The sequence below is a fragment of the Vulpes vulpes genome, chromosome 9 (genome assembly GCF_048418805.1).
Source record: "Vulpes vulpes isolate BD-2025 chromosome 9, VulVul3, whole genome shotgun sequence".
Taxonomy (NCBI): Eukaryota; Metazoa; Chordata; class Mammalia; order Carnivora; family Canidae; genus Vulpes; species Vulpes vulpes.
Window position 1 is genome coordinate 11866031 of NC_132788.1, and position 18449 is coordinate 11884479.

The window sequence follows — 18449 nt, forward strand, 5'->3', positions numbered from 1 at the left end:
GGAGTAACCAGCACCTTCTACATCTGGAACATCAGGCCGGGCCGTTCCGAGCCTCCCAGCCGCGGGCCACGAGCCCTGTGACCGGGACCCTGTTGGCAGGAGGCGAGGGGCTGCGGCTGCACGAGGTGCTTCGGCTCAGAGGTCTCTGCGGAGATGCAGGCGCTCGGCCCCAGGCCACCCCCCTGGGGCTGCGGGATGCAAACTGGAAACAGGCTCCCTGGTTCTCTGGCAGGATGGTTGTCACAATCCTGGCAGGTTAATAGACAATTGTCTTTTTTTTTTTAAGGCTTTATTTGAGAGCGTGCGAGCGAGAGCAGGGGAGGAACAGGAGAGGGACGAGCAGCCTCCACACTGAGCTCAGAGCCCAGCAGGGGCTCAATCTCAGACTCTGAGATCATGACCTGAGCTGAAACCAAGAATCAGACGCTTCACCGACTGAGTCCCCCACATGCCCCTGGTGATCATCTTACAATGCACTTGGGGGCCCCTGGGTGGCTCAGAGGTTGAGCGTCTGCCTTTGGCTCAGGGCGTGATCCCGGGTCCGGGGATCGAGTCCCACATCGGGCTCCGTACGGGGAGCCTGCTTCTTCCTCTGCCTGTGTCTCTGCTTCTCTCTGTGTCCTTCAGGAATAAATAAAAATCTTTTAAAAAATGCATTTGTGCATACTGCATTTGAGAAGGATTTTGGTGCCTGTAAACTACTTGAGATCAGGTTTTTTTCCCCCCACCTCTACCTCCAATTCTCATTATTTTTCCCTGGTGATGAGAACCATAAAGACTGATTTTCTTAGCGAATTTCATGTGTAGATACAGTATTATTAACTATAGTCACCGTGCGCTGTATGTTAGATGCCGAGGAGTCATTCGTCTTATAACTGAGTTTGTATCACCATCTCCCAATTCTGCGCCCCCTCCTGGTAACCACCATTCTACTGTTTTTGAGTTTTTTTCTTCTTCTTAAGATTCCACACATGAATGACTTCATATAGTAGTTTTTTAAAAAGGTTTTTATGTATTTATTCATGAAAGACACACAGAGAGAGGCAGAGACACAGGCAGAGGGAGAAGCAGGCTCCCTGTGGGGAGGCGGATGCAGGAATCGATCCCAGGACCCCAGGATCATGACTTGAGCTGAAGGCAGATGCTCAAACATGAGGCCACCCAGGTGCCCCGCTTCGATTTGCTCTTGCTTTTAACACTTCCCTCCAGACACTGAGCAGGGTATTTAGGAGGGAGTCAAGTGAGAGAAACAACTTCACAACTTCCTGGCAGAAAGCCCGGCCAGTGGGTGAGCAGCTTGTTTCAATGCTCAGAGAAGGGACCCACATCAGGTTGTGTTTACCGAGAGCCATGTGGCAGGGCGCTGCTTCCCGGGTGGTGCTTGTGCGGGCCCCAGATGCCGAGAGCCCCTTTCAGCCACACGAGACGACGGATTTTGATCATCTCATTCATTCTCTTCCCAAGCACCGATATGTGTTACCACCAAATATGATTTCTACTGACCATGTTCTAATTTTCGATGACAAATCCTAAACCTTACATTCAAATCCGCCAGTTCATTTCTGTCATCTGAACAAGATGTCAAGATCACTCTCCCTTGCCCCAAACTTCAATAGAAGAAAAAAAAATTAGCAGACATATCAAAAGCATCCCTGCAAATTATAATGACCAGATTTGGTGGTATAGACAGGGAGTCCTCAGTGGTATTTTCTGGACAGACTGGGATCTTGAATCTTGTGCTGTGACGTGGGGGGAGGCCTCAGACCGACACACAAGGGTGGCGACGCCTCCCCACTTTCTTACCAGTGGGCGTGCTATCTCAGGAAGCTTGGGAAGAGTCTGAAATGCTTTCTAGGGGTAAATCCTTTCCTTCATGGTATTCCTTCCTTGATGGGATTCAAGAAAACATCAAAAAACCATAACAGTGTCCATTAGCAACACGTGTTATCTCTTAACACGTGCCGCCGGGGACGGTATCGATGAGCTGCTGTTTCAGTCCATGGCACTTACTGGTTCTGACATTCCAGCAGAGCATTGCTCGAGGTACTGTGAGGAGACACACAGAGGTGGTCATGGCCCCTGCCTCATGAAGCCTAGAGAGAAAAGACATTGTCGCTGTAGAACACCTAGAAGCAATTCCAAGAGGCCATGGAAACTATGACCAACAGCCAACAGGAGCAGGAGATCATGCTGGGCTGTGGTATCCGGGGCAGGACAGGGCCTGGATGGGCCGAGAGAGGGGAAGAGACTGTCCCGTGTAAAAGCACCTCGTGGTTAAGCCACAGAGGCAGGAAAGCTCCTGCCTTAGAGGGGGAGGCCAGCGAGTGGACGCGCAGACCGTTAGGGGTAACTGGGGATGAGGTGGAAAGGCTGGCTGGAGCCTCATGGTCGAGCCTGTGGAGTGTGACCTTCATGCTTTTGCAACAGAGACAATAAAGCCTACGGAGGTGAGGAGTGCCCAGCACAGGGGTCAATTTTGGAAGATTAACTGGAGGAGCTGAGGGAAGAGGTATTTTAAGTGTTGAGTAGAGCAAGGAATTGAGAGACCTGAACAGGTCCCCTACATAGAGTCCGTGGTTCTAAAATGCAAGACTGGGGGTGGGGTGGAGCAGGAAAGGATCGCAGTGCTCCACGGGAAGGGAAAGGAAGAGCTGAACATACAAGGTTTGCTAAACGTGTCCAGCTGAATACAGTGATTTACCTGATACTGAAGCTCTCAGGAGGAACGAAGCCTGGGAGCGAGGAGGCCAGCGCTGTCACACCGTCTCACGGTCTGTCCTGGGTGGCGGGTCTCATCTCTTATGTAACCGGCCCCCCCAGGGGCAGAACGAGTGTCAGGTACGTAGGCTGGCTCTGCTCCTACCAAACCCTGCCACTCGCTGCCGGCCTGCGCGTGGGCAGCACAGGGCTTCAAAGGATGGAGGGAGCTCAAACTAGCATGTACGACCTTGGCATCACAGGCAGCGCACTTGAGGTCATTACCAGGAAGCCACTGTAACCATCCCCTCACCCTTCAGGAAGATTCTGAACCGAGAGGTCTCCTAAGTTGGCTGACCGCAACCAAAGTAGGGCAACTGGGTGCTTAATGGACAATGGGGAAATTGCTATTAACCCAACTACCAACCAAATTATAAAAACAGCCCTAAATGCTTATTCTCCATTAGAGGTAATTAGTCTAATACACTTGCTTTTGTCTTTCTCAACCCAATTCCAGTTTGTGGACATTGCCTTGCGGATTCCTTACTGCAGGAAAAAATATAAGATGGAAACTGAAAATAAGAAGCATTGGTCATAGGCTAGTCTATCAGGGATAAAGTAACCATAAGGATTTCCAGAACAGCTTCGCTGTTGTGCTAACTGGTTTTTATTTATAACTAGGATGACCTTTCCCACATCTCGAAAGTTGAGTGATATTCCACTCCATAAATAAAGAAGGTGTGCGTATTTTATTACTCATGCCACACGAAATACAACAATGGTGTCTACCTGTATACAAACAGAGTGAGGAGCTACTACCACCGAACTCCTACCAGACTCAACAGCAGTTAAGAAAAATACTTCCATAAACAGTGGTTGGACTTTCAATGTAACAGAACACTTTGGTGGGAAAACATTCAGTGAGTGCCTCCAAGGAGCCAGGGCCAAGCCTTTGGGTGGTGGCCGGGGAGAGAGGGACAGTGCAGAAAGGTAAGACACTGTCCTTGTCCCCGAGCCATTCACACAGTCTACGCTCCCCGCGTCGAAGGCACATGTTTGTGTAGTTGTGCACAACCAGTAACATGGCAAGACATCAGTGCTATCACAGAATTACCTTCACCTCCTGCCAGGAGAAGACAGTGTAAGAATGAGGGTACGTCTAACGGGGGAATGGGAGTCAAACCCGTAGAGCTTGGGAGCGAGAGAAATGACCTTTAACTTGAACATTTTAACATGTTTAAGGCTACCGGACTCGCAGATATGATTTATATTAGAAACACACTGCAAGCAGCGTCACATCGGTTACAAATTAAACCGCGGAGCCCAGGTATCCTTGCGCAGGTCAAAGTGCTCCCAGGACGCGCGGGTTTTCTTTGCTTGTTTGTACGCAGGTGTCAGAGCCTCTCCTCCCAGATCCGTTCAGATCAGGAACCAGACACCAAGCCGCAGAGTTGGGAGGCTCCAAGCTTGTCAAACATGTACAAAGAAAAACTAAGAAAGTCATGTCCCCAAAATGTTAACCTTGGGGACCTAACGTGGTGAGAAGATAGTTGATTTTAAAGTTGTACATGGATTTATTTGTATTTTTTATATTGTGATTTTTTTTTTTCTCAGTGGAGACCTAGTACTTATTCTGTTCTCCTGATTGTATAGTTATTGCTTTACTATCACATAAATCAGTTTTCCTGATTGCAAAAGCAATACATATACATACAAATACACACATTTTAAAAAGACTGCAGTATAAAATCATTAAAAAACCCAGAAAGCAAAATCCTACGTGCTCTAACCCCCAAAGATAAGCTCAGTTAACGTATATTTCCTTCAGATTTTGCTTTATGCATAGATAAGGCAGATATATTACTTTCATAATCAGAAAACTATATACAAATGTTAGAAACATACATGAAAACAGGAGGATCCTTTTTGGCTTCCAACTCTCTTTAGAAATAAATATCTCAGTGACAATAGGGCATCGGTGATACCTGACTTGGTCTTTGTATTCACGAAACACAAGCACCAGGACCCACCTTGAGTGCCGTGGACGGCCTGTGGTTCTAACACTGCAGGGGTCCGGGGGAACCTTGGACACCTGGGCAGGACAAGTGGCTGTTACGGTGGCCATTTAAAAGGCACTTTTTATGAGGGGAAAAAAAAAACCCACCTCAAGAGGGATTTCTCAGTGACCACTTGAACGACTTTGCTTTACTCTGCCTGTAGCACCTGCTGCTGCCCTCCTGACTGGTTAGCTAACACGGGTCCCATCTCTGGGAACCTATCCTGTCGCCGGAGAGGCTGCTGTGAGCCTGAAATGTCGGTGCCACCTGGTAGCTAACAGAGTGTGTAGTGATCACCCACCTGAGGTCCTACCCAAGCTTTTCCAGCCAAACACTCATAAAGGCAGAGCCACGTAAAAACAAAGTCGGTACACAGTCAACACCACCCAGGCGTAAGGGCCCGAGGAGCCGAGGCACTTGGGCAGGGGTGACCCCAATAACGTTGTTACGGGAGCCACATGATGCTCCTGGAATGTCATCACGGCAACGTGTCAGGGAGGACTGGGGATGGCTTGTCACTTCCGGCCAGGTTGAATACTGGGCACGCTGGGAAGAATGGGGGTGCGATCTCCCAAGCTGGAGAAAGTCATAGTCTTCACAAAGAGAACAAGGCAGAGGCACCGCTGAGCTAGCAGCATGAGAGAGGCATGTGGCGACCGGTCCCTGCATGGAGGAAATGCCCTTCTGCCCATGAGGGGGACCAGGCCAGCAGGAGGGCCGCTTCCTGAGGGCTGTGAGCTGCATCCAGAAGGCTGGTTTCCAGACAAGTCGGTGTGCTGGTGCATGGAGACCCAAAGAGGCCATGGGACGATGAGCAGAAACAGATGGCAGGTAAGGCTGCACTCTGCTTTGGTGTGAAGTTGAGGCTTGGGGGATGACCAAATGGGTGGTCAACACGCAACTGGACCACTCTTGTCCAAGATGCTGTGCCACCTCACTGGCTGTCAAATCTGTGGAGCCTCTTCCTTCTCATCTCCTCTTCTGGTGAGAGATGGAACCCGTAGGGCGGAGGGCTCGGCCTGCTATTTCCTGTAGGGAGAAGACACAGGGGAAAGTCAGACACTGTGCATCCGTTGTTCTGACATTTATAGGGCATTGTTGCCCAGGACTTCAAGGGTGAAGAAGAACTGATGGCTTGGGTGTCATCTTTATTTTAGCACGAAGAAGAAGTATGACAAACATATTTCAACTTGAACTGTCAATACTAAACGCCAACATCAAGTAAGTATTTTTAGTGTGGTCCAGTCTACGAATCTAATCCATTCATTCTGAAGATTCCTGACAAAACTCCCCATTTTTCCCCCACCATGTTTTATAATTTATGTCATCTAACGCCTACAGTGTTTACAGCACTTGTTTATTATTTTAAAGTAGCTCATCGCTGTTTCTGTCTTTCCCACCAAGTATGCTGTTTGGTTTCCTTTCATCAGCCTTGGGGCCTCCTTCTGCCCCACTGCCTCCTGCAGTCCTCCAAGTCCACCCCAGCCAGGCGGCATCAAGCCTGCTGGAAACACACAAACACCACCGAGCACCAGGGACCCGAATGCAATGATGACCAATATCTGGGCAGGCAGACAAAAATGCAGGCCTAACATCTGAAAATCATATGAAGGATCATGGACATGATTCCTGAAAAGGGTTTCTGCTCATTCTCCAAGATCGGTGCCTTTTCAAAGATGTTTCCAAGTAATAGGTTGGAAACCTATCGGTAGGTCGATTGTTAAGAAACACTATAGTGAAAAAAAATGTTAGAGAAAGCGCCAGAAACTAAGTCAGTCTTCTCACAAAGGAAGACCAAGGCTGTACGACATCACTTATATGTGGAATCGGAAAAACGGAGCCTATGAAAACAGTTGAATGGCAGTTACCCGGGGCTGGGGAACAAGTGTTGGGGAGCTTCTGTTTAAGGGCACAAACTTGTAACCAGCAGATAAGTCAGTCCTGGAGATCTCATGCACAACACCGTGATGACAGTCAGTAATAAGGTATTACAAACTTCGAGGTTGCTAAGCGACTGCATCAACTCTTCTCAACACAAAAAAGGAACTGATAAACGCATGATACGCTACAAGTGCTGGCTGATGCCGCCGTGGTAATCATACTGCACTATACGAATGTATTAAACCAACAGGTTGCACATCTTATGTTTATGTGATGTATGTCAGTTATGATTGATTTAAAAAAATCTGATTATGGAAAAAAAAATCTGATTATGGAAAAAAATCAGTCTGCTCCGTCCACCACTGGAATTTCAGTGGTCAGATGATGAGAAATTCTTAAAAGGCAGGAAAAGGTAACCCCTCTTTCATTTTGTTGCTGCCCCAACCCTTACCTTTGTTTGGTTCTCCTTTCCTTTGGAGACCACGGGACAAGTACCTGCCCTAAGCCCCCTGCTCACTCGTGCTGGCTGCACTCTATCTACTCCAGGGTTTCTGGGATGGTGTAACCTATGTTGATTCATCAACCTTCATTAAGGGTGACATTCAAACACAGTACGGGCTTATAGGACTTTCACCATAAAGAATTTATGAATACTATTAAGATTAAAGTTTAAGTGATACGGTTTGGGCTGTATATATTTGAAAAGGAATCTCTCTTTTCAGAGTGGCAAATGCCTTGAAATCACAGAGAGGGGCGCCTGGGTGGCTCAGGCTCAGTCAGTTAAGCATCTGACTCTTGATTTCAGCTCAGGTCATGATGTGAGGTCGAGCCACACGTCGGGCTCTGCACTCGGCACCCGGTCTGTTTGAAATTCTCTCCCTCTGCCCCTCTCCTCGCCTTCTTTCTCTCTTTCTAAAATAAATAAATCTTAAAAAAAAAGAAATTACAAAAAAACTCATGAATCCAATTACCATTAGTTTATTGCTTAAAACTGTCATAGATGATGGAGCTCTAAATCCTGCTTTCCCTTAAACAGTTGTTTTCAACAAGAAGACGATTCTTAATTGCACTTGTGAGAGCAGGCCAGCATGTGACACCCATGCCAGCAAGGCAGCAGGGAGCCATGAGGAAGAGCTGTGGGTAGTGTCAGAGGCAAGCTCGACGTGGCATGTGGAGTCTGGGCCACGGGGCATGAGCCCACGGAGGCTGCAGGGGTGCTCAGACCCCTAAAGGGAATCCCAGCCTCTATGAGAAAAAGCCCGAGAGTTCATGTTTCCATGAGGCGGTGGGGAGTCCAGGCTCCATTCTGCTCCTGGGGTCTCAGAATGAGCAGCCTGCACAAATGCACTCTGGACCCACTCACAGGGCATTGGGGGAGAACAGGGCTGAGACAACAGAAGCGCCCCATACTGGAGCAGATAAGTCACATCAAGGAGCAAGGACCACTCCTTTGCTCACAGAGCCTTTTTTTTTTTTTTTTTTTTTTTTACAGATTTTATTTATTCATGACAGACAGAAGCAGAGGGAGAAGCAGGCTCCACGCAGGGAGCCCGGCGTGGGACTCAATCCCGGGTCTCCAGGATCAAGCCCTGGGCTGCAGGCGGCACTAAACCACTGAGCCACCAGGGCTGCCCTTACAGAGCCCTTTTAATGTGCTCTATGTCAGTCAGCTTTGACTGGATTTTATGATCCCAAGTTTACAGATGAGGGAGCTGGGGCTCAGAGCGCATTAGGGACACACATGAGGTCGTGAGGTGGGTCTGAGAGGCAGCAAAATCTTGCCCCCGGGGCTCCTGACTGCAGGTCTGGCTCTACCCCTGCTGTTCCCACTAACCTGCATTGCCATCACCTCTGACCTTTTGCCATCCCAGGTGCTCCTGCCCAAACCCAGAAGGATGTGTGGGGACCTCCTACTATCTGGAAATAGAAAAAGAAGTTCCAGCCTAAAGCCATCGACTCTGCGGTCAACATAGACAGGACTACAAAGTTCCCACATGGGGCCCCTTGGATTCCTGGCTTTCCAGGACCACCACAGGGCCTGGTCCTACCACTAACACAACAACAACAGCACCACCCCATCTGCAGTCAGGCCTGATTTTAAAGGGCATTTAAAATCCCTCAAATTCAGCGCTTCTGCTACCATCGAAGCCACCCGACTGTGCGGAGTATGGCTTAATTGCATCATTTCAGGCTCTGCACATCACACTGTTCTTAATCCCAGGGGTTAATTTTTTTTTTTTTTTTGGAAAGTTCTCAAGTGTCAGTAATCTTTGCTATTTTGAAGACAATAACATATCTGATGTCTGTCATGAACGATGACACCACTTGACACGTCTGTGCCACCCTGGGGACAAGGCCTCTGCTGTCCCATCCAAGTCTCGGCTAAGCTCTGTCTTCCAATTCCCTGCTATTCATTTACTTTTAAGTTTGTTCCTCTGTTTCTAATGTTTGCAGTTGCATCACATGGTCTATTACTTCTCCCCATAGCCTCTAGGATCCTCTGCAGGCATTTCTCAAAGGGTCTTAGAAATGTTTTCGATATGCACTCACATTTAGTAAGCACTCAGAAAAGATGCGGACAGGCGTCTGGCTGGGTGGTAGGAGGGGACGCAGCCCGGTCCCTGGGGACGTAATGAGAAAGGTGTTGGTAGGGCATCAAGAGGTGCTTCTAGCTGTACCTGGAACCAGACAGCAGACTCCAGGCAAGTCTCCATCTCGCAGGTTCTGGGAGGTCGGGGGGCTCATCTGTGAGGGGAGGCTGCCTAGCAAGGTGACTGCTGCGTCCCTCCCACCACTGTGTAGTCTGACCACCTGAGACTAAATTCCAACTCCTCTACTTTTTTTTTAAATTTTATTTATTTAAATTAGAGAGAGAATGAGAGAGAGAGAGAGAGAGAGAGAGAGAACCAGCAGGGGGAGAGAAAGAGTGAGAAGCAGAGAAGCAGACTCTCCGCTGAGCCGGAAGCCCGATGTAGGGTTCGATCCCGGGATCCTGGGATCATGACCTGAGTCAAAGGCAGACGCTTAACCAACTGAGCCACCCAGGTGCCCCCCGACTCCTCTACTTGTGACTACACATCCTTGAGCAAGCTGGTTACCTTCATTAGGCCTTAGTTTCCCTATCTTTACATGAGGATTAAGGACAAACTCCTTCCCTGGATTGTTGAGAGGCAAGAAGAGAAATGTTGCACATAAAATGCTTAGCTGAGCGCCAGGCATGGAGAGGGCCTGATGAGGGCCGCATGTTATAATTTCTCATCTCTAACATCATCATGAATCACAGGGCAGATGTCGACTAGTTAGTTATTGTGAACTGACTCAGTATAAGACACAAACGAAAGGGACAAGAACAGTGACTTCTCGCCAGACAGAGCCCAGTTCTGTTTGAAGCCCACTTGGCAGCGTTTCGTACAACATGCGGAGTTGCTGCTTACCCAGGAATCTGCCTTCTAAGAAACAGATATCCCCCCCCCCCAAAAAAAAAAAGGTAATTAACAGCCTCCAGTTTGCAGCAGCTTTTGTACCACGGAGAAGCCCTTCAGTCACTGGCAAAAGCTGGCGGGCGCAGCCAAGACCTCCTCTTCTCTGCCGAGTTAAATCATGCACTGAACCCTGACAGGCCTGGGTGTGACACCCCTGCTCTGGTGAACTTGGTACAGAAGATTAGTATTTATGAGCCCTGCCTCCGCATCCCGGTAAATGGAGGTCAGCTCTCAGTGTTAACTCAGAGAAACAGTGAGCATGCTTCAAAGAACCTCAGGAACAGTGCCCGTTTTCAGATGATTTAGCTCAATTATAGCACCAGTAGTGAGATCATAAGATTTATTGATTCATGGTTCTTGATGGAAAAATTTTCACTTCCCTACCCTTATGTATAATGCAGTAACCTCTGCATTTTACATCTAAGGGAGGAGAAGCAATTTCATCCAGATAAGAATTGCTAAAAAGAGCACCGCGAGTTGATGGCCAGTTTCCCTCCTGTTCGCCATCCCTGTAAATAGAGGTGTTTAATTTGCTGGTATTCACAGATCCTGCCCATGATCTGATGAGCGCTCCATACCATTCAGGGAAATTACACTGATGTGAGTCACAGGATGGCATATCATTCGCTTATATTAGGAAGCTAAAGAGGCAATCACTTTTTTTTTTTTTTAAACCAGGAAACCTTTAAATAAATCACCAGTGTTCTCAGGGATCTCTACTGTCAAATGAGGGCAGCAGCATGGGTCCCACATTAGCTCTTTGAAGGTTACTTTATTAGAATTCCATGAATTACAAAGCTCCCAAAATGCCTTCTGAAAGCACGGTTGCTAAGTCATTTACTGACAAAGACCAAACAAGCTGGAAGGAATTCCAAGTCCAACAACTTGGCATGATATTCTTTGAAAAAGGGAGATACTTAAGGACATAAGACCACTGTATTTTCTGAGTCGCTAATTATAATGTCTGTTTGTCTATCTATCCATCCATCCATCTACCTACCTACCTACTATCTATCTCTTCAAGAAGAGTTTGAAATTCACCTAAAACCTCATAACTCCACAAAAATGGAAGCTTCATTATGGTATACAGGAAAGGTAACATCTAGAAGTGACTTGAGAGGGGCTCCTGCGTGGCTCAGTGGTTGAGCATCTGCCTTTGGCTCATGCACTGAACCCTGACAGGCCTGGGTGTGACACCCCTGCTCTGGTGAACTTGGTACAGAAGATTAGTATTCATGATCCCGGGGTCCTGGGATCGAGTCCCACATCGGGCTCCCTGCATGGAGCCTGCTTCTCCCTCTGCCTGTGTCTCTGCCTCTGTGTGTCTCTCATGAATAAACAGATAAAATATTTTAAAAAAGAAAAGAAAAAGAAGTGACTTGAGAGAGAAAATAATCCCATTTCTACTCCTCAACCAATCAGCTCAGCCACAGTGGAGATATTTCTTTGTTCTGAAATGGTATCTGGAATTTCAAAAGGAGAAGCTGAAATGGAGACCCACTCAGTTGCTACTTTCCCTGTTGTACTTTTCTCTCTGATCTATAGTCAGTTTATTTTGGAAATCTTTATGTTACAACATACTTAAAATAAATAGGTTAGAATCCAGCTAGCTATTCAAGTAACCTAAAATATTCGGTCTACCATGTCAAGTCTAGTGTTTCTTGCAATACAGACAATGCATGGTCTGATCTCTAGAACAGAAAGTTCTGGAGACCAGGAACGTCTGCTGGGCCACTGCTACACACTCACCTTACATATTCTCCCTCCTTTTAAAAAAGAGCACAGCTTGATTAATTTTCGTGAACTGGACATGTGGGGCCAATATCCAGATCAAAATACAGAACATTTCCAGCATTCATAAGCCTCTCCGTGCACCCTTCTAGTCACTGCTCCCACACTCAAGAGTATCCACTTTCCTGGTTTCCAACGGTGTAGATTCTTTTGTCTATTTTTGTGCATAAATGGATTCATACAATATGCGAGTTTTGTGAGTGGCTTCATTTTATGTTATGTTTGTGATCCATATTGTTATATGTGGTTTTTATTTTACTTACCCCTCCGAGTACAATGTCCTGGTCTATTTATAGACAGAGGAAATGAGGCCTAAGGATTTTCAGTAACTCGCTAAGGCCACATAGCCAGTCAGTGGCTGGGTCAGGACTCAAACCCAGACAGATCCCTTTCTACTTCCATCCAGAATTGAGGTATACCAGTTGTCTTCCTTAATCCCAAACCAGACTCTGTCAACCTGAACAATACCGTCGCTTTAATCATGACTTGGAAGCAGGATCTGAAGCTTGCCTTCTGCCTTAGATAGGGCTCACTGCAAACAGAAACCTTTCTTGGGTAACTGAAGGGATCTGGGATTAGGAGCTCCTTTGATGACGTATATAGTTTTAGCAACAGGCCCAGCTCCAAAGGGCAGCCTTGGTAGTTAACTATCAAGTATTTTTTTTTTCTCAAGTATTTTTTAAACAGAAAACAGTGTATAACTTCTTAAAGAAATAGTTTGATGCACTTTCTACGTCACTGTGCTGGAGCAGCAAGGGAGGGAGGAGAAGCTGAGTGTCCACCTGTCATTAGCAATCCCTGTAACACAAGGCTTTCCTTTATAACTGGAGTATAGTTGACACACAATGTTACACTAGTTTCTGGTGTACGACACGTGATTCAACAGTGCTGTGCATTATGCTCTGCTCACCACAGGGCAACGATCATCACCACACCACGCTACTATAACACTAGTGACTATATCCCTTGGGTTATGCCTTTTATTGCCATGGCTTGTTCATTCCAGAACTGGATTCCTGTATCTCTCAATCCCATTTACCCATTTTCTCCAACCCCTCTCCTCCCTTCCCTTCCTCTCTGGCAAACATCAGTTTGTTCTTTATATTTATGGGTCTGTTTCTGCTTTTTGTTTGCTTAGTCATTTATTTTTTAGATTCCACATGTAAGTAATATCATATGGTATCTGTCTTTCTCTGACTCACTTCACTTAGCATCATGCCCTCTAGGTCCATCCATGTTGTCACAAATGGCAAGATCTCCTCCTTTCTTTCATGGCCGAGTAATGCTCCACTAGATATTATATCACATCTTTATCCATTCATCTATCGACAGACACTTGGATTGCTTTTGAAATGTATTTTTGTAACATATGAATGTGAATTTTAATACTAAAAGACTTTCCTCTTTTAAAAAATCAATGTCTTAAATCTTTTGAAAATTCCCTCATCATCTTATACTTTGTCAAGATGGATTTTCATAACACTAAAAATCTTTTTTTTTTTTCAGAAATGATTTTCAAACACCTTTTACATTCATTTAATGATGCTTTAGAATGTTTCAAATTTTCCTTGATCTAAAATAAAACGCGGTTTGGTCAACAACCTGGAGGTACTTCAGTTTTATCCCTATCAGCTGATTCTGGAAACTGAAAAGAGCTCGACTATCTCTGAGAATATCAAGGTACTTTGGGATTGTATTTTTTTTTTTCAACTCAAAATCATCTAGGGATATTTGTTGGCTAAATATATGAAAATCTTGGAAACTGGACACAGGGCTCCCTGAGGGCAGAGGCTGTCTCTCACTTCTGTATCCTTGTTGTCTACTACGTCTGAGGGGCTGTGTGTGTCTGGCTGGGATGACAGAAAACAAACGTGAGCTTTGTCTTGAGACACAGATTTGAGAACATACTTGACGACAAAAAAAAGGAAGCTGAAGGTAGACCTTCCCATCTGCGAGGAGGGAGGGGGTTCTCATCAAACACATCTATATATGAGTATGGACAATGCTAGAAAAAAGATAACAACCCTTTGGGAAATTGAAATTCCACAGTCCTCTCCGAAGCTCCAGGACCCATGCTGGCTGGTCTTCGGAGGGCGGCTGCCATCCCCCCTGTGTCCTGACATCTCTGATGGAGATTCCACACCTGCCCACAGACAGGGCCATGGGGCGGGGTGGGGGTTGGGTAACGCACCTGGGTAATGCTGTGGATACATCCCACCCAGCCCGCATCTGTGCTGGACTCCACTCTGGGAATCCTCAAAGACATAAAGGATTCCCCACGTCCAAGTGGCATCTGCACCAGTCTCCAGACTCCTTGGCCCTCTATGAGCTCTGACCCTCGGGCCTTTAACTCTCAGGCAGAAGCTCCCCATGGGGGAAGGACAGGCAGGAAGGGACTCCTAGTGGTCTCCTCAGAACCTGGATACAAGTCCCCCTGCCAACAACACCCCATGCTTCTGTCTTCGGATTTTTTGGTTTTGATTTTTTACCTTCATAACTTTCAATGTCATTATTTTTTTTAAAAAGGAGGGGACAGTAGGTAAGAGAGTCTTTAAACTCTAATAAATTGAACTACACAAGATAAAAGGTTGCCTCTTCCCAAGATACACAGAGTGCTTCCCACAGCCCGCCAGTTGCTGTGGTGTTCACCCTAAAAAGTAGTCATGGTGGAAGCCTCCCTTCCTGGCTTTCAGCAGCCCCAGTCCTATGAGCAGAGTTTCCAACAAACAGCAACCAACTGGCCACTGAAGGCAGAAATCAGAGCCACAGCCCCTTAATTGTGCAAATGCAAGATGCCTAGACAAAGCCAGACAGTCTTGGAGGTACTATGAACTGGAGAGTCACCCAGTTTGCCGCTGTGGCCTTTAAATGTCAGTGTAAAGAATAAGGAAAACCCTGTTAAAATGCAGATTACAAGATCCCAATGCCAGAGATTTTTGTGCATTAACTGGTGGCTGGAAACTGCACCTTAGTGAGCACTCAAGTGATTTTGTTGCAGGTGGTGTCAAATCACTGAGAATTGCCATGGAAAAGATCACACCTCACCAGACCTAGGTTCACATCCTGACTCCGCTAGGGCCTTGGATAAGTCACTCCCTTCCCCAGGCCTCGGGGTCATCTGTGCCACACGGGTGCCGGACTAGACACTTTACACTCTGCACAGAGATGCCATGACTTGTTTGGTTTCCAGTGAGACATCCGGTTGACTGGCCCATGATGGGAGAGTTCAATGGGCCACACCAGCCACCAGCCTCCTCCTCTGCTGCCTGCAGCCTGGGCAGCTACTCAGAGGACCCTGCCTGCCCTGCTGACCAGCCTGGCCATGACTTCCAGCAGCTGAGCACACAACTGGCCATGCTATGCTCCTTGGCTCTACGGCCTCTAATTCAATGGGTCTATTTCCTCCTCTCTGACATTTTAACTTTTCGTAAACTTTTAATTTTGGAATAATTTTAGATTTGCAGGAAAGCTACAAAGATAATACAGACAATTCAATTCCCCCAATGTTAACATCTTACATTACCATGGTGTCGTTGTCAAAACGAAGGAATCGTTTCCAGGGATAAGTGCATTCCTATTAACTGAATTCCAGACTTCACTCGGATTTTACCAGTTTTTCCACTAATTTTCTTTTTCTGTACTAGGACCCAAGGGCACATTTAGTTGCCTTGTCTTCTTAGCCTCTTCTACTAGTCTGTGGCAGCTTCTCCATCATTCCTTGCATCCTATGACCTTGATGATCTGGAGGGGTACCGGGCCAGGCAGCCTGTAGAATATCTCTCAGTTTGGTTTGTCCGATGTCTTTCCTCACGGTTGGACTGGGGTCACGGTTCTTAGGAAGAAGGCCACAGAGGTGAGGTGCCCTTCCCGTAGCATATCCAGGATTCCTGCTATCAACATGACTAATCACACGTGATGTATGTAATCTTGAGCACTTGGGTAAGTAGTGTTTGCCAGGTTCCTCCGTTTTTAAACTTTTTTGATGAGTTCTGAGGTAATAAAGCTTTGACTCTTGCCACCAAGGGTTACCAGGATAAAATGGAAGAAACAGGAGTAGGTAGGTCAGGTAGGCTTCGTCACCTGTTTGGAGATAAGTGGATATGTGTGTGGTGGGGGAGGGGGGCCGTCCCTGACCTAAGCCGGGCTCTAGGTCTCTGAATTGCAGGTGAAGTGGTTCTCTCACACTGGTGTCAGTGTACGAAGCGAGCTGTTTGAGAGACTTTCCAATTCCGTAGGCTTGGCATGGAACCCAGGCCACTGTATTTTTAATGAGCTCCCAGGTGATCTTGACCTACACTAGCTCTGGGGACCCACTGAGCTACTGCTTAGATTTGTCTTGCAACCCTGGTTTCGCGTTCCAGTTTTTACACTTGCCAGCAGGTGGACCCAGAGCCCTGTGACACCGAGTCCGCTGAAGAAAACTAGGGCAAATTCCAGTCAACAAAGCATTCCGCATCGTAAGCAGAATTGGGGTTATTTTGAAACAGATGGGCTCTACAGAAGCTGCTGCACTGAATATTATGGAGTTGTTTATTGTCTCGATGGTCTGAAACTGGGGACTATTTGCCAGCATCTAGCAGTTTCCATGTCCTATCAGACTTCTTCAAGAGCAGACAGGACTGACGAGGCCCTAGGAGACGGTCAGACAGGGGTATGGATGTGGATGTGGAGACAGATCTTTTAACCAGCTCTGAACTCAGAATCCACTCCTGCTGCTGTGCTTGCTGCCTTGCATCACGGAGTGCTTTTTACTGCACTGATCTCTATCACCCTAACTCCAAGTTAGAAAAGATAGAAAGATACAATCTGTGGTAATAAGATGATCTTCGATGTGGGAATACTAAAAATGATTTATTGTAAAACCTAATCAAAGTGGTTCTGTTTACCGGTCCACATTTTCACCCAAACCCCCACTTACACCTGCCCCCCATGCTCTTTTCCTCTGCCTCTTCTCCTTGTGCCACCCCAGAAGATCACCAGGAGAGAGGAAGCGAGATCAAGAAGGGCCTTCTGGTGCTCATTTGGACCGTGCCTGATGCAGTGGTTCAAAGTGTGTAGGACCAGGACTTTTAAAGGGAGTATTCTGAGTTCTGGAAATCTGCAAAGAACTCTGGCATCGACGGTTCCTCCCTGGAGGGTGTTTTTAATTCCTTATCCTATGACCCCAGACACTTTGCTGCTGTCCTGGCCAACCCCGGCCCAGAGGGGCCACGAAGGGGTCTTTGAAATTGGTGGCTTGATAATTGGTGGCCTGGCTGTCTCGGCTGCTGGGCAGCCCCCAGTGATCCAAGGAATGTGGATGCAGGGATGTGCTTCCTGGTCGATGGGGCCCTGCCTGAGGTGGTGGGTCCCTGACTGCCTGGGCCAGCACCACCCCTTGGTCCAAGAGATAAAATGCCAGGTGCATCATCCACCCCCATTCATGCTCAAGGGGAGGCTCTTCACTCAGAAATAACAAAATGCCCAAGGCTATTGTTTTTTGCTTGGGCTTTCAAAGCCCCTGCTCAGACCGAGAGAAGCATTTTTGATGACGTTTAGGCCTACTTCATTTTTTTTCTCACTCTCTCTGCCTTAAGTTCCAAATCATAGACAGCTCATGTTTCAGCTCTTTAAGCAAAGGCCCAAAATAATGTTTTCGTTGACTTTTGAAATCACAGACCATTTAAAACTAGACAATATTTCACTCAAAAACCTCAATCTTCTGAAAACACCGTTTGGCCTTTGGGTATGAAAATACAAATAAACATCATCCCAAGGAATCAAGGAATAAGAAAAAAAACATGGAGAGCCTATGTGGGGAGAACTTTGGAGAGGGACAAGGGAACTTAGGGTAGAAACCTCTGCTGAGAGGAATCACTGGGAGGGGTGGGGGCAGCAAATCCAGGTGGCCTGGGGCACCCACTGCAAGTAACCGTGTGTCAGGAGAAACAAGGCTGTGCAGCTTGGGGAGGCACATAGGCTGGGACATCTGGCTCCTAGGCTCAGTGGCCATAGGAACCAGGTCCCACAGCCACCCAACGCGTCCATGTCACAGTCCTGCAAGAAACATGGCCTTTGGAAGCACTAAAGGCCAGATACTGGATCTAGAACACAAAATCCCACAGTTTGATGTGGGAGAGCGAGGTGAAAGGCAGATCCTAGGTTGTAACTTGGGAGATCCCAGACCAATGTCTGTGGTGGGACCCAGGAATCTGCATTTTTCTCTCACACCTAGAGTGAGCTATTGGCCTGACTTGGAGAAACTTGGATCAGAAGAATCCCACACTGTATTCTGGGGAGTCATCTGGCCTTGAGCATTGGCACCAGCAGCATGGCTGGTAGGGTCTTGGGTTGTTAATGCTCAATCCCGGATGATGTGTGACCCAGCTCTCCTGAAGATACCATATATACATACCATTATGGTGCTGCCCTGAAGATTCCATCAGTCATAACATCAGAGTAAATGCAACTGGCCCAGAATCCCCCATCCTATTCTTGGAAAGAAGCAGTTCACCTCTAGATCCCTGGTGCTAGGTACACGGTGGGTGCATCACAAATGTTT

At 47.0% G+C, this 18449-nt stretch overlaps 1 protein-coding gene across 6 annotated transcripts in view; it reads right to left on the reverse strand.

The window, feature by feature from the left end:
- Positions 1-3346: 3346 nt before the first annotated feature.
- The window catches only part of RHBDD1 (rhomboid domain containing 1), a 126207-nt gene continuing 111104 nt past the window's right edge, over positions 3347-18449 (reverse strand). For 3 of the 6 annotated variants that reach the window (XM_026006339.2, XM_026006338.2, XM_072719370.1), the window contains exon 7: positions 3347-5783. In XM_026006339.2, the coding sequence (XP_025862124.2) occupies positions 5689-5783 (95 nt within the window). In that variant the 3' untranslated portion in view covers positions 3347-5688. The remainder of the gene's footprint in view (positions 5784-18449) is intronic. The other 3 variants (XM_072719372.1, XM_072719371.1, XM_072719373.1) reach the window with 1 other exon arrangement.